The following is a 23822-nucleotide window of genomic DNA, read 5'->3' as shown; positions in this document are numbered from 1 at the left end:
TGAAGGCAGCAGAGGTTATGAGAATTCAGCTTCTATTTTTAAGTAGAAAATTCATGAGATCTGTAAAAATATATAAAGCAATGCAATTCTCACTAATTTTTATTCTGGAAAAACTATTTTTTATTAACATATAAAGTGTTTATTATTTTTAAATGAATATTTTTATAATGTATCAGTTATATTTCTATACAGTGAACAGTGATAGCTCTAACCCCCACACACAAAAAGCTCTTTGGGACCTTCAATCATTTTTAAGAGTGTAAAGGGGCCCTTTATAATTCAAAAATCCCTGGCATCAAGTATCCTTCAAGTTTCACACAGTCCTTCAATCTCACTATGGAACACTGTATTCTAGTATAGATTTGAGTTTTGTCTCCCTAAAAGCCCATCAATTCCATGTGGGCAGGATCTATGTCTAATCTAAACTACTCTATTCTTCAGAGCACTGCCTACACTAAGTGAATTATAACTACTGTATGAATGAACTAGAAGAGCAATTTGAAACGAGTCAGAAAAATGGGTTAGGAGGCTGGGCTAAGCCCTTCATATTCCTAAGCCCAAGATTCTTTACAGGTAAAATGCAAAGTGACACTTGTTTTCAGAACAGTGCTTTGTCAGTCAAAGTACTATACAAAATTATGAGCATCTCAATTATTCTCATGAGACTGAAGCTAGAAAAACACAGTTTCTCTGAGCTAAATGAGAATGAGAAAGGCATCAATGTTGTATAAGGTCTGATAGCATGTGGATGGAAAGACAGCTATCCAAGAGTACAAAGTACATGTTTAAATGTCTGCTGATAAAATTCAGTAAGGAACCCAAGGATGAATGATCCAAAGTAAGAGGCAGAGGGGGCCCAAGGCCTCACCTGTTTCTGGAGGCTGGAGAGTTGGTAGCTGAGGGACTCCACTCTCATGCGGGCTTCCTTTAGCTCCTCCCGAGCTGCGCTGGCTGCTTTGTCATTTTGGTCGGAGCAAAGTTTGGCGTTCTCCAGCTGGAAGAGGAAAGGAGGAAAGAGGACAGGGTGAGACAAAGCACTTAAGAGGGAAGCTCACAGCTTTCTCCAGTAACTCCTTGGCCTCTGCAAATGGAAGGCAAGCATCTACATCCCACAATCCATAAGAATGATCAGATGTGGCTGCAGGGACCATCAGCACCAGTTACAGAACACAGGAGCCTTTACATTCTCAGGCTGCCCTAAGATACTCATTTTAGCCTGACTGGTCTTCAATAAAATGAGGATTGCTGAGATGCTGTGAACTCCTTTGGAATAGCAGACCCTTTTGCTCATACCTTGGCCTGGTAGGTCTGTTCCAGCTCCAACTTGTAGAGCCTCACTTGCTCATCATGCTGATTACGAAGGTCCTCTAAGGCCTGTGCCATCTTGAATTCATATTCCTGTTGACGGCTGCTATCAACCTCTACCAAACGGCGTTCATGGCTTTTCCGAGTCTCTCGTACCTCCTGGTCCGAAAAAGAAGAGGAATTACTAGATATCATTTGTGTACTCCTCAGCAGAAGGGTGAAAAGCTGGAAGCTTTCTTGCTATAGCTTTCTCTCCTAAATACCATCGAAAGTGAATGAGGTGAACTGACTGACCCAAACTTCTATCAAGGGTCCTTGTTTCATCACAGATGTAAATAACAAGAAAGAGAAAAAATATTAGGAAGTCTTTTAAGCCACTTTAAGTCACTGACAATTAAAGGCCACAAGAGCTCCCCATATTCACTTTGAGTGAACAAAGTTGTCACTTTCCCGGTTCTCTCGTTTGGACACAACTTTGGATTTCTTTTTTAATCCACTTAACATGTACAAAAATACTAGATGTCAGATGCTGATGGAGACAGTTTAGAAAGAACATAGCAATCAACCCAAAGTCAGGTCTTAAAACTCCAGTTGGGTGAGGCTATTTGGACCTAAAGCCTGTCCACACTGCCTAATTCCTAAAGATACTGGGAGCCCTGAGAGAATGGAGAAGAGGACTACCTTAGAACAACCAGACAGCCAATTACAAGAGGACAGGATATTTGAGGATCTTGGTGAAGCAATGGGCTGTCAAGGGGGAAGGTCTCTGACTCCTTCACAATATGCTGAAAGCTATCCTAGCCCATGTCTGGGTGCCAAGGAGAAGTAGAAGACATGACCATTTAGGAACTCTATTCCCCACCTCACTACCCTGAGGGCCCTTTCTTCACAACAAGGTAACAGGTCTAAAATACCTCTTCAAATATGTTCTTCCGGAAGTCTAGCTCTTCCTGCAAGCTCTGGTAGCGATTCTCCAAGTCCACCCGCATCAGCGTCTCCTTCTCCAACTGCTTTTTTGCGACAGCATGACCATCTTCTGCCTGATATTGAGGGTTAGAACCCAACATGCTCAGGTTCCTTCCTCCCACTCCCCGACCCCCTTCTTAACCCAAACTTTCTTGGGACTCTTAGGTTTTAATGACAGGCATACTATTAATCCACAAGTTAGGTCAGAGAGCAAGCAAACCTCAAACCTGGAAAATGTAGTAGAAAGAACCCTTAATGTGAAGTCAGCCAAAATGGGTTGGAATCCCAAACTAGAACTTTTTACTTATGTGATCAAGCCAAATCCCTCCAACCTCTGTTTCCTTGTTTGTATATACAAGAACTCTTAAATCGCCACTTGATGGGTTGTTAAAAGCCAAACTAGGATAATAGATTCTTGGTGAATAGTGAGTATTCCATTCATCTCAATTTTGAGACAATTAAATTTTTGAGACAATTAAATGAAAGTGTTACTAAGGACATGGCAATTCACATGGCTGCAGTCATTGGGGTCATACTCTGACTTTGCATAAACAGAATTATCTCATCCCAAGACCATTCACCCAACCTTGGCACAGCAACCATATGCATATAGTCCCAACTTCCCACTTCATTCCTACTGATGAGGCTGCCTGGAATCCCAAGTAGGGCCCTCCAACCTCACTTGGATGCCTCCCAAGAAAGGGAGTAAAGATTTAAGATTTAATGACAAGGAGAAGGAGTGGAAAAAAGTGGCCCAGAATACTGCCACAGGCAGCCAAGCCCATTCAGTGGCAGAAAAGTTGCCATTCTAGGACCACTGATCCACTGGCTCACAAGTAAGTTGATGCTTCTACCTTAGCAAGCTGGGCCCGGAGCTCGGCAACATCACTTTCCAGATTCCGTTTGTCACTCAGGGCAGCAGAAAGCTCAGCCTCACTCCGGTGAAACAAGGACTCAAGGTCCTTCACACGGCCCTGGGCAACAGTCAGATCTCCATCCTTCTTCTTACAGCTAAAAGTGAAGCAAAAATACTTGGATGAGTAAAGGAGAGATACAGTCAGAGACTTCATCACAGTCTAGCTTGATGATCTGATGTGAATTGGGAGTCAAGCACCCCAGGTTCTAGTTTAGCTCTACCATTATCTAACTGCCACAATAGACTCATTACTTTTCTTCTCTATACCTCAACTCTATGTAAAATGGAAAGTTGTTTGCCCAATTTAAAAACACCAAGATTCAATACATGTTGCTATTGAGCTTTGTACCACACAAAAAGGCAATAAAGATTGAGAGAAAAATGGAGATTTTAGCAAATGCCCAATTGGAAATGTTTGCAATAAGTACATTATTTTATTTACTAAGTGCCCAGATAGACTTTTGTTGAGCCTCTCCAAATGGACATATAGCAAGTGTCCAAAGTAAAGTTCTTTTCGGTCATGTCAGTTAAGGCAAAAGCTGAAAGAACATCTTTAAGCCCCTACTTCAAGTAGAGAAAACATGACTCTCTCCAAAGAGAACTTCTAAGAACATTGAGAATGAGAATCTCCTAATAACCTCTGCTCCTTACTGTAATGGGCTGAAGCCGAGTTGATGCACTGAGGTCCAAGCACTTATGGCTAATTACCAACTAGACAATACTCTATCAGTATATGCTTGGAGGCCCTGCCCACTACACAGCAGGCATGATCTGTTGTATAGGAGATTGGGTGGAGGATTTGGTGGGTGGAGTGAGAAAACCAGAGTCAGTCCTGCCTGGATTCATGTCTCGATTCCTCTCACTTTGTATTGCCATTCCATTCACATGCACAAAGAATAAAGATCAAGGACTTTTGCTGATCCTGACTCAGGCTGATTCTAAAGTATCCAGGGTGCTAACGTGATCATCACACCTTTTAGACCAGTTTATCTGAGGTCCCATCTTATTCCATGATCTGAGTCCCTGTCCACCCCATTCACAAGGTGGCATTTTAAGACCTCTGAGGAAAAGGGAGGGGGACCAATTCTAAAATTAATTGACTAGGCTGGCTACATTCAAGTTTACATTGAATCTAATAGATTTCTTCCCAAGAAAGCCTACTGGCATGGTAGGACTCCCTTTGACAGCATCTCCTGAAACAGCTCCAGCTTTGCAAAGCTACCCATCAGCCCTTTAGGAGGTCTCAGGAGGCCAGTATGAATGGTCTGACCAATCACAGGAAGAATCAAGGTAAGAAAGAGAATCTGGTACCTTGCAGAAGGGGCCTAGCCTACTAGAGATAAGCACAGATAGGTTAGTACATCCCAGGCATTACCCTCTTAACGAATACGGAGAGGTTGGAGGCCTAAAGACCACTATACCTACTAGTAACACTATTGTTACACAAGCCTGGTCCCACCAGCAGGGGGCAATCGGTCTCATCATAGGATAATCCAGGTCAAAACTCCCACAAGCTCTGGGTAGAACTAGTAGTAACTTGTCCAGCTTTTGGCAAATCTAGTAAAGAGCCTTCCTTCCCAAGTGATCAAAGGAAAGTCTAATCTGCCTGAAGGCAAAGCCCTGGCCTTGGTATTCTATAAGAACCCATCAGCTCTGGGATTCCCTGGTCAGTAGTAGGTGGATCTCCAGGTCAGTGGGTGGATCCTCAGATGGGAAAGGGATTAGAGTCACAGGGGAAGGACATTAAAGTAGAGAGAGAAGCTTCCCATAAGATCCCTAGGTAAAAATTGTAGACCCCAGGGGATGGAAAGGACAATTCTCTACCTAGGACTCAATCAGCTTCATGGTTGGTGAAACTCATTCCATTTGGTAAAAAGAAAAAAAAAAATCTCCAAGTGAAGTAGCCTGTCCCACCTAGGTTACACATCTCAGCCTGGACACCCACCCATACCTTTCTGATTCCAAGTTCCACCCTCTCCCCCACCAACATTAAATTAACCCAGATGAACATCCCACATCCAACAGGGTAAGGGCTTCCAAAAGGGCCCCAGGGCAGCTTCCCAGTTTCAGCAGAACTATTGCCAAATACTGGCCTTTGAACAGAATAATGACCGCTAGATAAGTAGCCCTTCAATGGGAAGGGCAGTCCTGGCCAAGCAATCTCCAGCCAAAGGAGAGCAGTCATACAGCTTCCCCTAGTGCCACATCGATGTCTAAGGCCTGAAGATCATTACCAGATCACGGCTACTCAATCTCCTGGAGGTTTTGTAGGATACAAACCAGGTTCAAAAGATGAGACAAAAATGATAGAGAGCAAAGAGGACCAGACTTAAAATGACAGTTCTTATTTTCCAAGCCTTGATCAACTACCCTCCTACTATCTGTGAGATTTCTCTATGTGGGCATCTGAGAAGATTAAACTCAACAATCTCTAAGCTCCTCCTAACTTTAAATCTTTGGCAGTAGATCAAAAGATAGAGGTTTCTGCCATCACTGTTCAATTTTGCCCTAGTACAGGCCAGACTAATCAAGAGCTTTCTTGGGGCCCCTCACAATCACACAGCTCAGGCATACAGCCCAGGTCTCTTCACTCCCTAATAAAATGCTGTTCCCACTAACATACTGCCCTGCACTGCAGAGCCTCACACAGAAGGCAACCTCCAGGAAAAGTTGTTTTAGGGGCATCACAAAATGCCTTCTGAATTAAAGGACTCCAGCAGCATCCCAAGGACAGCAGGGCACATGCATTCCTTAGATCAATGTGCTAGGGGATTTAATTGCTGCCAGGAGGACACTTTGAGAACTAAAGTATCAGCAAATCAAGAACTGACCAAAGGGTCCCAAGGTTTGATTCTGCTATCTAGTTGCAGAAACATATTTCAAACCCCAAAAGGAAACTTTTTGGCAAAGAACTCTGTTTCTCTCCTTCCCCTCCTCTCATCATGGTTGAGTCATCTGCCTAGGATCACACAGCTAGACTCAAGTTCAAATCCAATCTTTCAATAGTAAATAAATTGTCTAGCAGAATTAAATACCTAATTTTTTTGTTCAACACAGCTGAGGTCATAACCTCAGGCAATTCACTTTTCCTCTGTCCTTCAGTTCAGGTTCCCTATTTGTTAAATGAGGAACCTGAAGTAGATTCTCAATGTTTAGAGGATTTCCAGGGGCCATTCACAGTATGATTTATTCTAAATGGCTGATCAGGCCTCCATTTTATCCATTCTCTAGGAAGCCAGAGATATTGAAATGAAGATGAGAGAAGTATAGAGGAGAGAGAGTCAGCTTGCCTGTAGAATGAGGTAAGGTTTTCAGACAAATTTCTGGACCAAGAGATATGATGACTGGGAACTCTATCTCCTACCTCTCTCTGGGCATTAAAACAAGCTGTTCCATGGTGGAATGTGTTCCTTCTTCATCTGCCTCAGAAACCTTGTCTTCCTTCAAGACAACTCAATTTTATTTTCTTGAACTACACTCATGCCCATGAATCCCTTTGATTCTGTCTTTGTATATCCTGAGTATTCTCTGCCTTTGACAGAAAAGTTGTTCACTACATTTAAGATATAATTATTAAAACCTCCACCACTGTGTTTACTAGTTCAGTACTACCCTTTACCTTGAACTTAAAAAGGCCTATAATTCCTTCACTGCTAAAGATCACACGTCCCTTTATATCACAGTAGGCACTTTTATGAGGTGCAGTGGCCCCAAAATACTCCCAACACCCCCTGGTGGCCAGTCTTCATGTGATGAATGGGTTTATGACTATGTCCTCAGTTCTCTGCTGTGCATCCAGGCAAATGTAGAAGATCCAGTCAGAATTTCAGGTCCCCTGGAAAAATCTAAAGATGCAAGGGTCACCTCCATACTGGATGAGGCATGATTCAAAGGAGATCTTTAATGGTGGGTCTAGGAAAGTATTTTCTACCAAGCTAAAGAAATTAAGCCTTATATGTGGATGAATTAACAAAATTATTTGTGAGATACACCATGCTGGAGCTACAAATAGAAAAGTTTTCCACATTGCCCACCCCCCCATAGCATTTAAGAAAATTGGGTGTTTAGATTTCTAAACATTGTTTTCATGCCTGAAGTCAAGCAGGATTGATCTTATTTTATGTAAGTAATAGGGTACATACTCCCTTAAAAGTGCAGTCAGTTCTGCTATAACCTATAACACATCTTTCAAAAAAAAAAAAACACAAATTTGTCCCCAAAAATTATTAGAGAACATTTTGAACACAACTGCAGTTTGTCTCTGCACAATTTCTTCTTCAGACACAATGCAACAAAAGGCAGCATTTCACAATGACTCATAAACTACAACTCTAGGGACGCTCACTTCTAAAAGGAACTTACAAGTTTTTTATCAAAGTAAAGTGCTATTGTACATTCAATCTTCAGGTGCAGCAGGAGCTGTGAGAAGTGGACTGGCCTGTCCACTCCCAATCCTCAGAGCCTCCTAGCTTAATTATTTAACATATATAAAACTATGGCCACTTTTTATTAGGCTCCTATCTTTTTTGATGTCACTGATGGCTTTTTTTTTGAGCATTGCACCCCACCCTCATTTCCCCATAAGCTCTGTGGTTTTTATTGCATGGTGTTGCATAGTAATATGGCTTTTAGAGAAGATATTACTGACAGTCAACTTTTGAGACTCTAATGCTAAATTGAGAGGATGCCTATCAGTTGGGTAATGGCTGAATAAGTTATGGTGTATGAATATAAAGGAATATTACTGTTCTATATAAAATGACAAGCAGGTTGATTTCAGAAAAGTCTGGAAAGACATACGTGAAGTGAGCAGAACCAAGAAAACATTGCACACAGTAACAACAAGCTTATGTGATGATTAAAAAAAACAACTCTTCTCAGCAATGCAATGATTCAAGACAATTCCAATAGACCTAGGATGCAAAATGCCTTGCACATCCAGAGAGAAAACTATGGAATCTGAATGCAGATCAAAGCATACTATTTTCACTTTTATTGTTTTTTGTTTTTTCATTCTTGTGGTTTTTTCCTTTTTGTTCTTATTTTTCTTTTCCAACATGGTATTTTCATCTTTTACTTTGTTTGCTTCCTTTTTCTTTCTTGTATTTTTTCCATTTTGGTCTGATTTTTCTTGTACAACATGACAAATATGGAAAGGTTTAAAAGGATTGTGCATGTTTAACCCATATCACACTGCATGCTATCTTGGAGAGAGAGGAGATAAGAGAGGGTGGGAGAAAATATATGAATCACAGTCTAACAAAAATGAATGATGAAAACTACCTTTACATGTTTTGGGGAGAAAAAAACTACTGAAGGAAAGGGAAAAAAATAATCTAATCTTATGGAATTGCCCTCCACCCTCCTAATTGATGTTTTCTAAGCATGGATCTTAACTTGGAGCCCTGTATATAAAGTTAAGCCATAGAATGGATGTGAAGTCCTCCCACAGAGTTAAGTAGACCAGAGGGTTTCTTGCCATGGCAGGCCTGTCAGCATTGTGGCTGCTTTAATTAGATCTAAATTATACCAAGTCAAAACCACTTACTTTTTATTGACCTCATCAAGTTCTGCTCTTAATTTTCCTATTTCAATCTGAAGCTTGGCTCTTTCCCTGGCAGTTTCATCCAAAACTCTTCGGGCATCAGCCAACTCGGACTCATAAAGGACCTTGATTCCGCTTACCTGAAAGGAAAGAAAGAAATCCTAAACAGAAAGCACACAGAAGATGACTTTGGGGAAAAAAATAATCAAAAAAATTGAATTCAGGAAGTTCACAGGGGTCTTAGGTGAGCTAGGTACACCTCATTATGCAAATCTTCCTAGAGCCAGGATCACCATGATCCTATAGTTCCTCTTTTTCCACAAAATGAAAGAACCTAGAACTCAGGATCTGCTTCTCCACAATTCCAATCCAAATAATCAGCACAACCTCAGAAACCCATCAGAAAATATAAAGTATTCTGTTTTCTGGCTAAGATTTTAAATACAGCCACACATGATGCTGTCTGTTCTCAGGAAGCCAGGACCCCCAGAATTAGGTATTTAAACCATATTGTTTTGCCCAAATGGTGACAGCCAGAGTGTAACCCAAAGGGTCAGAGATAGAATGCTTCTGTCCTTTCCTCAGGAATGAAGGAGGCTACAGATATTTGAAAAGAAGCTCACAGTCAGAGGCAATCATGTTCACTTGTTTTGTTTCACTGTCCTTTTCTTTTTCAAGGATGAATCTGTTCTACAATCTAGGTTATGGTAAACAAGATAGTGTGATTTTATCTCTATATACAAGAAAATATATACAGTATCTATGTTTTGAAAATAGTAATAGCTAGAATTTATAGTCTTTAAGGTTTACAAAATAAAAATATTGCCTCCTTTAATCCTTATAACCTCACTGAGAGACAGAAGTCATTATTATTCCCACTTTACAGATAATGGAACCAAGGTAGATAGACTTGCCTCGAGCCATACAAGCAAGATTTCAACAGGAGGATTGGAACAGTCCAGGATTCTGGACTTCAAGGTCCAGTGTTCATACATGTTCATATATGTATGGGCACACACACATAGAGTCTCAAAAGTCTTGGTACAGTTTTAAGCTTTATCAGTACTTGAAATATATTATGTGTAATATGTCTAATTTCCCCCACTGTGAGCTCTGTAAGGACAGGGATCTCATCAAATTGATTTTTGCATACTCAAGTCCCAGGCATTGTAAAAAGAGAGTGCCAATAAAAAGTTTGAGTTGAATAAACCCTAGAGTCTAGCAAGTACAGTTTCCAAAGAGAATCATCAGAACAAATGATTTCTCTCGCAAACAGAATCATAATAAAGATCCAGTCCCAGAGCTGTGGAGAGACATTTTTGTAGAGAGGATAAAAGGGTGAAGCATCTCCTAAGAAGGAACACTTGATATGGGGGCCTGTATTCACTGTCCCCTAGCAATAATGGCTGATCCATTTCTTACTCCCAACCTATCCTTATAGCCAAAATGACACTGGTTGAGTCTCTGACCCTACATATGTGCCTGCCTAGAAGTTTCATTTGTCTCTTTCCCACCCTTGATACCCCCACCCCACTTCTCAGAGGGTCAGGTTTCTGCTCAGGATTCAAAGACCACCAGGTGACTGAAAATATAAAAGAGAAGCCCAAGAGAACAGGTATGGTTACTGCACAACTGGAGAGGATACACTGGGAGACTGAGCTGACCAACTCCACGTGGCAGGAGATCTGGAGGCCAGCAACCTGACCTTAACCAAGATACAAACCACGTAGATCTCTTCATTGTGGATGCCAGCCAACAAGATCATGGTGGGGCCTTTGGGTCAAATCTCTGGGCACCTGTCCTGGCTCTGCCCCTTAGCTAAACCAATCGCCAAGTCTCTCCTAAGACTCAGTTCCTCATCTATAAAATGAGAAGCAGTGTGCCATGGTGGAGGTACACTGAACTTCTCATCAAGAAACCTAGGTTCACATCAGACTTTCACATTATACACCACGACCCTTTCCAGCTCTAAACTTCAGTCTCCTCTCTTGTAGATTAGGGATAATACACAGCTGACTTCATAAATTAGGTGGAAAGCTGCCTACAAATTGTAAAATTGACATGGTCAGTCAGATTTTTGGCTGGTTAGGTCCAAGAAAATTGGCTGTTCTGGCCCAGCTGTGTTCCCAAAGTGTGAACCATGTCTCCAGGCACATCTGGAGAGATGAGCAGCTCACACATCAACTGATTTTTCCAAGGCTGCTAAAGGTGGTTCAGAGATAAACTCAGCCCTTCCCTCCCATTCCTTAGACAGGACAAAAAAAAGCACCCACACCCATATTCATTGCAAAGAGACCCCCAAGGCCTGGGCCTCCTGCTATATCCTGTAAGCAAACAAACCTCCACACACAGAACAGATGCCTCTATCTTTTGATGACTACATGAATTACCCTAGGGAAGAAAAAAAAAAAACATGTGGAATGGAATGTGGTCAGGGAAGGAGAAGATTTTAGAGGAATTTCTGCCCTACATTACAAAGTGACACAAGGAATGTTTCTTTTTTCCTACTAGGACACTCTGTATTGAACTACATTGGTCTCTTCCCAAATTGGATTGTGTACAACACCAATGGGATTCTTCTGGCTGGCTCTCCATTAGGAGTTTAAGCATTCTGCTGGCAGGGATTGTTCTGGTTGCTTATGCCTTTCTTTGTATCTCTAAGCACTTAGCACAGTGAGAGGCACAAAGTACTCAATAAATGCTTGTTGGTTAAAGATGTCAACACCAAAAACAATTCCCCCTCAAATATTAAACACATAATTAAGATATTCGAATTGATTATCACATGTACTTTTTTTTATTTTTATTTTATTTTTTTTATTTAATAGCCTTTTATTTACAGGATATATGCATGGGTAACTTTACAGCATTAACAATTGCCAAACCTCTTGTTCCAATTTTTCACCTCTTACCCCCCCACCCCCTCCCCTAGATGGCAGGATGACCAGTAGATGTTAAATATATTAAAATATAAATTAGATACACAATAAGTATACATGACCAAAACGTTATTTTGCTGTACAAAAAGGATCAGACTCTGAAATATTGTACAATTAGCTTGTGAAGGAAATCAAAAATGCAGGTGTGCATAAATATAGGGATTGGGAATTCAATGTAATGGTTTTTAGTCATCTCCCAGAGTTCTTTTTCTGGGCATAGCTGGTTCAGTTCATTACTGCTCCATTAGAAATGATTTGGTTGATCTTGTTGCTGAGGATGGCCTGGACCATCAGAACTGGTCATCATATTACATGTACTTTTTTTTAAGTAAGTTTTAATTCTCTTCCTTCTGGACCTGTCTGCAGCATTTGACACTGCTGATCACCCTGGATACTCTGCCCTCTCCAAGCTGCTGTTCCCTAGGCTCTGCTAGTCCATCTAATCTTTCTAGGTTTCCTTTAATCAATCATCATCATCTATTTCACACCCATTAACAGTAGGAGCACCCTAAGGCTTTGTTCTATGTCCTCTTCTACCTCTACACTCTATCTAGGTGTCCTATCACTCCTGTGTCTTAATTATTTTCTCTGTACAGAAGATAGAGGAAGCATGATGCAACGGAGAGTGAATTAATCCTAAAGGCAAGAAGGGCTGAGCTCCAGCCCTACCGATAACACACATTACAAACATACAGGTAAATCCCTTAACCTCCTAGTGTTCTAAGTACCTCTCCAAGATTGTAAATTGCCAAGACACTGCTGATCTGCATGGGTAAAAAGTTTCCTTATTCCAGAGTACCCCCAAATCAATGAAATCCCTGTCCTTAGGTCTATGTTGGACTCCCAGATGCATACTTGTCAAAATGATCGTCCTAAAATGCAGATCGGATCATATCTTCCCCTCCAATAAACATCTCCATTATTAATTATATGATCTAGTTTGACTTTTAAAGCCCTTCACGACCTGGCCCCTTTCTACCTTTTCTATCTTCTTACTACTCTCCACAGACTCTGCAATCTAATAACACTGGCCTCTACTATTCCTCCAATACAATCAATGCACTCTATTTCCTAGAATCTTTCCTAGCTATCCCTGAAGCCTGGAGGGCTTTCCTTCCTCACCTTCATCTCCAACCTTCCATAGGAACCCAGTCCATACTCCTTAATGCTGGTGCCTCCCTGCATAGAGCCATATGTATAGAGCTCATTTGTACAAAGTTGTACAAATCATTTCCTCTATTGTCTTTTCTTTGTTGCCCCAGCTTTAGCACAGTGCCTGGCATAGAGCAGGAACTTAATAAATGCTTAATTCATCCCCGATTTCTTTCCTGATAGGCCTATATCATCAACTGCTTACTAGACATTTCATTTCACTCAAGATATTTCATTTCATTCATCCTGTAGTCAACTTGTCCAAAAGAGAGTTCATTATCTTTTTCTCCCAAATCATTCCTCCCATGCATGTGTTCATAACACTGATACCCCTGTCCCTACAATCATCCTGGTTCCTGGCCTTGGCCACCATCCTCAACAGTTCAGGCTCATTCATTCCACATTTCCAAAACATCAGATGTTAAATCTTAGTGTTTCTACCTCCACAACATCTCACATATTCCCTTCTTTCCACTTGGCCAAATACATCCTACTTCAGTTCTCATCACTTTTCACCTGGAAATAGCCTCCTCATTCTAGCTTCCACATAGCTGCCAACATGAATTTTCCTAAAAGACAAGTGTAACCATGCCATCCCCTACTTAATAAACAGCTTGACTCCCTATTACTTCCAGGACAAAACTTAAATTTCTTTAATTGACAAATGTTAAATACTTCTACCCTTGCAAATCCTCTACAATCTAGCCCTGATGGTCAACCTCCTGCTCAAACAAGACAAATCTCTGTCACTGGGCCTTGTCACATCTGGAATATCATGACTTTACATATATAAAAGCCAAAACCCAGAGCAATGAAGTGATTTGTGAAGTTAGTGAGTGACAAATCTAGAATTAAAAACCAAGTCCATGTCCCAGGGCCATGGGAATCTCTATTCCACAAGTGTTTAAGTTAGCCAAAAGACTTGCCAAAAAGACCCACCAACTTTGCTATTCAAATTTTATGTACAACAAATAAGTGGCCAAACATTCTTATCTTTTTCCACTAAAGGTTTTTTCATGAAAAATGCTCCAGGGGGCACTACAGTAAACTGCTGACAAAAGGTAAACTGTTTTTATTTGAAAGCATGACAACAGCAAACAGGTATGAGGAACAAACCCACAGGAAACGTGTAGCCACATGCATGTGCCATGGGCCACACAAACATTCCCTGACAGCTAAATTACATATCTCCCCCCTTCCTCAGGGCAAAAAAAGAACCAGAAACTTCAGTCTGACCAATTACAACTGTGGAATACATGTCAAACTCATCTAAACACCAAGGAAGAGAAAACAACTTCCAATCTCATTCCTCCATAGCCATTCATTCATTCAAACATGTATTAGCATCTCCTACTTGGTCTTTTCCCTACTCCCTGCTGCCAGCCCTTTATAATCAAACAAAAATTGGAAAGTTTTCTTTAATCTATTAGTGGATTCCTAGGCCATGCTAAATGCTATAAGGGATAGAAAAACAAGTTTTTTTAAAATACTAGCCCTTAAGGAGCTTTCACACTTATAGTAGAGCCCTTCCCACTCCACCTCCCTCTGACAGGGGAGGGTCCCAAGGCTTTCCTGGAAAGAGCCTCACAACTTGGGTCTCTCCTCCTCCAAAGCTTGCAAGGATCCTATAATTCCTTCCCAGGTTAAAATATTTTTCAGGGGTTTCTGCTGCATACAAGATAAGGACAGAAAATCCTGAAAGAGCTACAAGGGCCCTTAGAAAGTCCTTAATCCAGCTCCCTCGATTCAAAAATGAAAACACTAAAGTCAATTTCCTTAGTCAGGCATTCAATAATTTTGTCCTAAATGCTCCCTCTTTTAAGCCTTTTTCTCACTACTTTCAACACAATCTCCTCTCATGGCAACATGATCTCAGCCTCTGTATCCTCATCTGTAAAATAGGAATAATATTTGCAATAGTCCACAGATCTGTTGGGAAGTTCAAAGACGATAAAGGATAAAAAGTGCTTTTTTGTTGTCATTTAACTCTTTGGGCCTGATTCTTCATCTGTACCAAGCACATAGTTAAAGAGTAAGAATGACATTAGATGATGTCTAAGGTCCCTTACCAGCCCCACTATGGTCAAATGAGATAATGGCCCAAGTAAATATCAACTGCCTTTATTACTGTTACATTATTGCACCTGCTCAAGTCCCTCTCAGTTCATATGCCACAGGGAGAAAAAAGAAAGTGGCGGTAAGGGGGTATGCCTACAGGAATGCATTAGACTGATGTGGGAGAGAGGGGTATCTTTCATGCTACTTTTATGCTAAAGTCTACAGGAGACAATTTCTTTCTATACCATTGGACCCATTATCTCCAAAAATCAGATGGGTTTACACTACTCTAGGACACACTCCCAGGCACATCAAGCCCCGCCACGAAACTGACCCTTCTCCAGTTTCCTCCTTTCCTTGGTGTCACAAAAGCATCCCAAAAGAAAGAACAGCCTATACTTTTTTAGGGTGGGCTAGACAGAGAAGAATTGTTTGCAGGTTACTTTATCTGCTTCAAATTAAATTTCTTTCTTTCTTCCTTAACATGTGTATTCTTTAAGAACAGGAACTGCCCATAGAAGATACACATACCGTGTTGAACTAAATTTTAAAATTGACACTACATAAATTGTTCCAGCCAGGAAATCTCACATCCTAGTCTTTGGCATTTGTGCATTTTACAAACAGAAAAGTTGAGAAAATGAATGCAAGAAATGCTTCTGAGTCAGGTGGCAACATCAAATTCATGTAACCCAATCTCTTTTATTCAAAAAATGTGATTTTTCCTTAGTTTCCACATTAGTCAACTTCCAGTATTCAAACAATACCTGAAATCGGTCATCTCTCATAAAGGTCCAGTTTTAAAGATAACCTTTTATAAGTCCAACCTGGTACCTAATTTTACAGTCTTAGTTGCACTTTTCCCTTTTCTCCGTCTTAGTCAAATTAGATAGCATAGGATCCCCAGATAAGAGCTAGAATTTTCCTGTCTCTGCTAAAACCCTACTCTTCTCAGCTTGATCATCTGAAATCTCATCTGTCCTTCATGGCTCAACTCAAATACCACCTACTCAAAAGAACCTTCTCTGGTCTTTCTGGCCAGGAAGTAACTTCTTCCTCTACTGAACCCCACCCAACCCACCCTGACAACACCTAGTTGTCTTTTATTATAGATATATTCCTTGCCTCCAACTAAACCTGATAAATTATCTGAACCAATGCTTCCATTAACTTTTGTGTGCTGGTGGCTAACACAGGAGGAACTTTGTTGAATGAATTTGTTGCAATAATTAATATTTAGTAACACAAAGAAACTACATGTGTTACTTTGGCACTTGACTTTAAGTATAAACTACTTTATACAGATACTTCTCAAAACACAAGGGACACTGAAGAAGCATTTGCATTTATGAAGCATTTATGATAGAGAATTTCCTCTAGTTTCAAAGTCGAGTTACATTTAGTTGTTAAACAACAGATAAACTCTACACAGTTGATACTTTTGATTCATTGTGTCTTATACCAGTCAACCTCAGGACCTTAGCTTTTTACAGTTCGGGAGAGGTACACCATATCTCAACCCCTTTAATTTAGCTGACAGATGAGGAAACAAAGCAGTTAAAAGAATTGATGCAGTTAAGGGGCACCAGGAAAGAGAACAGATGGCTCTGGAGACAAGACCTCAGTTCAAATCCCGCCTCAGACATTTACTATTGGGTGTGACCCTACAATAAGAGATTTAACCCAGTCTGCCTTAGTTTCCTAATCTGTAAAAACGGAGTTAACACACCACTCTCCAAACCTTAAAATACCACATAAATACCAGCTATTATCGACAGAATTCTAATCCTAACTAGTAACATCCTTCACTCCCTTCCCTCCCCAGTTACTTTCCCCCCTTTGAGACTGTTACCCCTTATTTCCAAGAGCTTCCAAATTCTAGTAAATAAAAGGATCCAGTTTAGCCCTTTCAAAACCCTAGTATTTTATGAATCTAAAAGACATCCATCGGCTAGAATGGCTTTGAAATCGCTAAACTTCACCAGTATAATTGGCACTTCCCACAGGCACTCACTCCTCCACAAAACTGACCTGAATAACTAAGCCCTCGATTTTGTTTTTTTTTGTTTGTGTTTTTTTTTTTAAGAGGATTTACATTGTGAACTCCCAGAGTTTCACGGAAGGTTAAGACAGCCACCATGTACTTTTCTCGTTTACAATGAAGACTGATCCGTGTAGAACGGAAACTGGCTGGCTTTGGACAACTCCCACTTATCCTGCGTTAAGAACTAAATTCTCTAAGTGTCTTCATTCTTCATTCAGTGCTCGCCAGTTCAATTCCCCTCCCCGACTCCAGGGGACCCCTTAACTCAGACACCTCACTTCTTTCTCCTCGGCAGACAGCCGCAGGGGATTTCCCCTCCCAAAGGAAACCCCTCTCCAGGAGACGCTTCAGACGGGTCTCCCTTCCCCACGAAAGAAGTGACTCTTCCTGCAAAGGGGACCTCGGCTCCCCTCCGAAGAGTGCCTTTAGGTCCTCCTCTTATTCGGGCCCCCAGGAAGGACCCGCGCGCTCAGACAGCGCCCAAGGCGCCGCAGCGGCACGACCCACTGGGTCCGCCGATGGAAGCTCCTCTCCGGCCGTGCCCTTGCAGAACTGGGCAGGGGGCTGAGGAGGGGGTGTCAAAGCACACCTTCCTGTTCACGGGGAATCCCACAAGGGGGAGGACACGCTAGTGAATCTCGCTCGTTAGTGGTTCCCGACCACTTCCTCCGCGGGAGCCCTGCCTCACTCAGTGCCCCTTCCTCGGGCTGCCGCCTCCACCTCGCGCGTGGGTAGCTCCATCCACCCGCCCCCCCGGCAGCTCCTCGCGCTCGCAGGCTCCTCAACCCCCCCCACCCTCAGCCCACTCCACTTCCCACGCGCCCCTTCTTTCCCCGGGACCGCCGCGACTCAAGCCGATTCCGTTTCGCCCCACTGCACCCCGCGCCGTGGCCTCGCGCGCGGCTCCCGCGCCGCATCTCGGGCGTGACTCCAGCCTCACGCACGTCTCGCGTGGTGCCCTTTCGACGAACTTCGTGCGCAGCCCCCCCCCCCCCCCCCCCCCCCCCCCCCCCCCCCCCCACCCGCGGCCCCGACGCGGCGCGACCCCGGCCTGGCGCACGCACCTCTCGCGTGGTGACCTCCTCCTTCTCGGACACCTGCAGCAGCAGCCGGTCGTTCTCGAGTTCCAGCGCGCGCACGCGGTCGATGTAATGCGCCAGGCGGTCGTTGAGCTCGCGCAGCTCCTCTTTCTCCTGCAGCCGCGAGATGCGCGCGGGCGACAGAGGCGTCCCGGGCCCGAGGCCCGAGGCCGAACTGCGGCTGGACAGCGGCGTGGCCATAGCGGGACGAGGGCCGGCTGCCTGCCTCGAGCTCCCTCACTGAAGTGGAGGCTGCGGCGCGGGCGGGCTCCGCGGGCTCATTCAATCCGGCGGGAGACCGGACTGCCAAGATGGCGGCTGCTCCCCGCCGCTGCCGTGCCGCCGAGCAGCCTGGGACATGGAGTCCCTCCGCTAGCGCCTAACTCACTAACGGCCGCCAAATGGCGGCGCTGCGCGCGGAGCACTCTGGGAACGGTAGTTTCCCTGAACAAATCTCCGCGCGGGAGGGAGGGAGGGGCGCGGCCTTTTGTGAGCCGGCTGGCAGAGGGCGGGAGATCATTTCATTCAATGGAGCTTGGGAAGTCAGACCTTAACGTACCCTACGGAGCCGCTCACTTCGCAGTGGACGAGGCCCAAAGCCGGGACAAACAACTCTCGGTAGAGGAACTGCAAACTAGTAACGACCTTAGGAAAGAACGTCCCACCGCGAACAAAAATAAGTGAAATTCAAATCAAAACAGTTCCTGTTTCAGCTCCCAAGCGACAATTCTGGTAATGCCAGCCAGCCTTTAGATATATAAGTGCCTACTCGGTGCCAGGCCCGGGATATAAGTACAAAGAATAATGTTAGCTAACATTCATATAGTGCCTACTATGTGCCAGGCACTGTGCCAGGAACTGGGGATATAAGTACAAAGAATAATATTAGCTAACATTCATATAGTGCCTACTATGTGCCAGGCACTGTGCCAGGAACTGGGGATATAAGTACAAAGAATAATGTTAGCTAACATTCATATAGTGCCTACTATGTGCCAGGCACTGTGCCAGGAACTGGGGATATAAGTACAAAGAATAATGTTAGCTAACATTCATATAGTGCCTACTATGTGCCAGGCACTGTGCCAGGAACTGGGGATATAAGTACAAAGAATAATGTTAGCTAACATTCATATAGTGCCTACTATGTGCCAGGCACTGTGCCAGGAACTGGGGATATAAGTACAAAGAATAATGTTAGCTAACATTCATATAGTGCCTACTATGTGCCAGGCACTGTGCCAGGAACTGGGGATATAAGTACAAAAGAATAATGTTAGCTAACATTCATATAGTGCCTACTATGTGCCAGGCACTGTGCCAGGAACTGGGGATATAAGTACAAAGAATAATGTTAGCTAACATTCATATAGTGCCTACTATGTGCCAGGCACTGTGCCAGGAACTGGGGATATAAGTACAAAGAATAATGTTAGCTAACATTCATATAGTGCCTACTATGTGCCAGGCACTGTGCCAGGAACTGGGGATATAAGTACAAAGAATAATGTTAGCTAACATTCATATAGTGCCTACTATGTGCCAGGCACTGTGCCAGGAACTGGGGATATAAGTACAAAGAATAATGTTAGCTAACATTCATATAGTGCCTACTATGTGCCAGGCACTGTGCCAGGAACTGGGGATATAAGTACAAAGAATAATGTTAGCTAACATTCATATAGTGCCTACTATGTGCCAGGCACTGTGCCAGGAACTGGGGATATAAGTACAAAGAATAATGTTAGCTAACATTCATATAGTGCCTACTATGTGCCAGGCACTGTGCCAGGAACTGGGGATATAAGTACAAAGAATAATGTTAGCTAACATTCATATAGTGCCTACTATGTGCCAGGCACTGTGCCAGGAACTGGGGATATAAGTACAAAGAATAATGTTAGCTAACATTCATATAGTGCCTACTATGTGCCAGGCACTGTGCCAGGAACTGGGGATATAAGTACAAAGAATAATGTTAGCTAACATTCATATAGTGCCTACTATGTGCCAGGCACTGTGCCAGGAACTGGGGATATAAGTACAAAGAATAATGTTAGCTAACATTCATATAGTGCCTACTATGTGCCAGGCACTGTGCCAGGAACTGGGGATATAAGTACAAAGAATAATGTTAGCTAACATTCATGTAGTGCCTACTATGTGCCAGGCACTGTGCCAGGAACTGGGGATATAAGTACAAAGGATAATGTTAGCTAACATTCATATAGTGCCTACTATGTGCCAGGCACTGTGCCAGGAACTGGGGATATAAGTACAAAGAATAATATTAGCTAACATTCATATAGTGCCTACTATGTGCCAGGCACTGTTCCAGGAACTGGGGATATAAGTACAAAGAATAATGTTAGCTAACATTCATATAGTGCCTACTATGTGCCAAGCACTGTGCTAAACGCTTTATATGATTCTCATTTGATCCTTACAAGGATCTTAGGAGATAGGTGCTGCTATTCCCATTTTATGGGTGAAGAAACTGAGGCATATGTTGATTAAATGACCCGATTCACACAGCCAACTATCTGAGGCCATATTTGAACTTGTCTTAAGATGAATAAAGATACTGAAAGGAAAGAAAGGCACACTAGTCCAATATTGGTGGAGCAGAAAATTGAAAAGCATTATGGAATTTACTAAGAAGGAATCTAGCCTGTTGCTAGATGCCTGTTGACCCAGAGATCCCTATGGCTAGGTAGGAGATCAAGAGGGAAATCCTACACGCCCTCATCATCCCCAGTTTCCCATCCGCAAATATACTGCAAAATATTCAGAGCAATATTTTTTATAAAAGCAAAGAATTTGAAACAATGTAGATTCCCATATTAGGAATAGCTAATCCAACTGTGGCAAATAACTGTACCCTAAATAATAATATGAAAACTTTCCCTCTCTTGATTATCTTTCAATTTATCATTTTATATCTCTCATTTGTAGTTGTTTCTATGTTATCTCCCTTATTAAATTGTGAGCTCCTTGATAGTTTGTCTTTAACTTTGTCTTGCATCCTCATCATTTAGCACAAACTAGGTTAAATTATAGACTAATAATGAATAGGAAGAACATGAAGTACAGACTTATATGAATTGATGCAAAGTGAAATTACCAATAATAAACAATATGTCCAATTATTGTAACAATGTAAATTAAAAGAAAAAAAAAAGACTAGAACTAAACACTGTAATTATAATGGCTAAGTATGGCCCGGAAGTAATGAATGGAAAATGTATCTCACAGAGATAGTCAAGGTGTGGAAAATTGAATATTCTGTCAGATTCAATAAATTAGTTTGCTGAACTGGTCTCAACCTCACCTATTGTATTCTTTGTCATAATGGATGGCTCTCTGGGAGAAGAGAGAAAGAAATATTTGGAAATGAAGGTAAAATAAAACTTTTTTTTTTTTTTTTTTTTTTTTTTTTTAAGATAAGAGCTAGAAAGGATTTCATGTACCATTGATTTCACCTCTCATTTTCCAATGGAGGAAAATAGACTCAGAAAGAAGAGGCTTGCCCACAATCACAAAATTAATAGCAGGAACAAGATTAGAAGTTGAATAATTCCTATTTATTCAACAAACATTTAAATGCCCACCATGTTCCAAGCCTATGCTGAGCACTGAGACAGCCTCCAGGCTAGCAGAGAGACAGAACACAAATACAGCCAACTAGAATACCCAAACATTCAAGAATAATATAACATTTATGTAGCACTTAAAGTTTGCAAATAGTTTTCAATATTTTATTTACCACAGTAATCTTCTGAAGAAGGCATTTAATTTATCACAGCCATTTACAGATTAAAAAAAAAAAATGGAGTTGTCAGGCAATTGCCCAGGGTAACAATGGGATCCACATTATTGATCACAAAATAGAAATTTTGATTATATTAAATTAAAAACCTTTTGTACAAACAAAACTAATGTAGACAAGATTAGAAGGGAAACAATAAACTGGGAAAACATTTTTAGAGTCAAAGGTTCTGATAAAGGCCTCATTTCCAAAATATATAGAGGATTGACTCTATAAGAAATCAAGCCATTCTCCAGTTGATAAATGGTCAAAGGAGATGAACAGACAATTTTCAGATGAAGAAATTGAAACTACTTCTAGCCATATGAAAAGATTCTCCAAGTCATTATTAATCAGAGAAATGCAATTCAAGACAACTCTGAGATACCATTACATATCTCTCAGATTGGCTAGGATGGCAGGAAAAAATAATGCTGAATGTTGGAGGGGATGTGGGAAAACTGGAACACTGATACATTGTTGGTGGAATTGTGAATACATCCAGCCATTCTGGAGAGCAATTTGGAACTATGCTCAAAAAGCTATTAAACTGTGCATACCCTTTGATCCAGCAGTGTTATCACTGGGCTTATATCCCAAAGAGATCTTAAAAGAGGGAAAGGGACCCACATATGCAAAAATGTTTGTGGCAGCCCTTTTTGTAGTGACTAGAAACTGGAAATTGAATGGATGCCCATCAATTGGAGAATGGCTGAGTAAATTGTGGTATATGAATGTTATGGAATATTATTGTTCTATAAGAAACAACCAGCAGGAAGATTTCAGAAAGGCCTCAAGAGACCTACATGAGCTGAAGCTAAGTGAAATGAGCAGGACCAGGAAATCATTATATACTTCAACAACAATACTATATGAAGATCAATTCTAATGGACCTGGCCATCTTCAGCCATGAGATCAACCAAATCAGTTCCATTTGTTCAATAATGAATAGAACCAGCTACACTAGTGAAAGAACTCTGGGAAATGAGTGTGAACAACTACATAGCATTTCCAATCCCTCTGCTTTTATCCGCTTGCATTTTTTATTTCCTTCTCAGGTTAATTTTACCTTATTTCAAAGCCCGATTCTTCTTGTGCAACAAAATAACTATGGATATGTATACATATATTGTATTTAATATATACTTTAAAATATTTAGGGTCTACCTTCCATCTGGGGGAGGAGGTGGGGGGAAGGAGGGGAAAAGTTGAAACAGAAGATTTTGCAAGGATCAATGCTGAAAAATTACCCATGCATATATCTTGTAAATAAAAAGCTATAATTTTAAAAATATATAAAAAAAGAAAATAGGATCCAGCTCTTGTTCTTCCTAACTCCAGTATAGCTCTCATCTCAGGAGTCACCCACCTGTCTCCAGTGCTTCAATATATTCCAGATCTCATCTTATCCTCAAAGAACATTCAATTCCATTACTGAAAATCAATAAATTAACAAGATTTCTTAAGCTCAGACTGCGTTTCAGGGATACAAAAAAAACCAAAACTACTATTACCTTGAGGAGCTTAACCAGGAAGGGCAACATTTATTAATGTAAGGTGATAGAAATTTCATATAATGTCATTTCAGAGAGAGACTACCAGCAGCAGCAGGGATCAAGAAGAGTCTCAAGTAGGAAGTAGTATTTGAACTGACTTTTGAAGGAAACCCAACTAGGCATTCTCATCCTGCAGATTCTAGCCCAAAAATTCTCCATAGGGTTTCCACTTAACTAGAACTTAACCCAGAGGGGCTCCTGGAGAGATTTTAGGGGGATCTAGCCATCGAATAGAATTTTTTTAAAATGACATTGATTTTTCACTATCTTCCAACTAAAACTTAGCATTTCATTTAGCTATAAATGGTTCTGAGAAGGGGTACAACATTTTTTTTTTAATTGCCTGGCAAAGGGATTCATGGCATTAAAAAAAAAAGGGGGGGGGGGAAGGTGAGGAACTCCTGGCCTAGGTCTTTTTCATAATACATGAATCTCAGAGTTGGAAGGGATCTG

At 41.6% G+C, this 23822-nt stretch overlaps 1 protein-coding gene across 1 annotated transcript in view; it reads right to left on the bottom strand.

The window, feature by feature from the left end:
- The window catches only part of LMNB2 (lamin B2), a 30567-nt gene extending 12199 nt beyond the window's left edge, over positions 1-18368 (bottom strand). Inside the window, exons 1-6 of the mRNA XM_031948088.1 lie at positions 17990-18368; positions 8736-8872; positions 3126-3282; positions 2220-2345; positions 1294-1464; positions 869-994 (exon numbers count right to left, since the gene is read on the bottom strand). Of these exons, the coding sequence (XP_031803948.1) occupies positions 869-994; positions 1294-1464; positions 2220-2345; positions 3126-3282; positions 8736-8872; positions 17990-18205 (933 nt within the window). The 5' untranslated portion in view covers positions 18206-18368. The remainder of the gene's footprint in view (positions 1-868; positions 995-1293; positions 1465-2219; positions 2346-3125; positions 3283-8735; positions 8873-17989) is intronic.
- Between the last annotated feature and the right edge of the window lie 5454 nt (positions 18369-23822).

The sequence above is a fragment of the Sarcophilus harrisii genome, chromosome 1 (assembly GCF_902635505.1).
Source record: "Sarcophilus harrisii chromosome 1, mSarHar1.11, whole genome shotgun sequence".
NCBI lineage: Eukaryota > Metazoa > Chordata > Mammalia > Dasyuromorphia > Dasyuridae > Sarcophilus > Sarcophilus harrisii.
The sequence above is the reverse complement of the archived record's forward strand: the minus strand, read 5'-3'. Positions and strand labels throughout refer to the sequence as shown.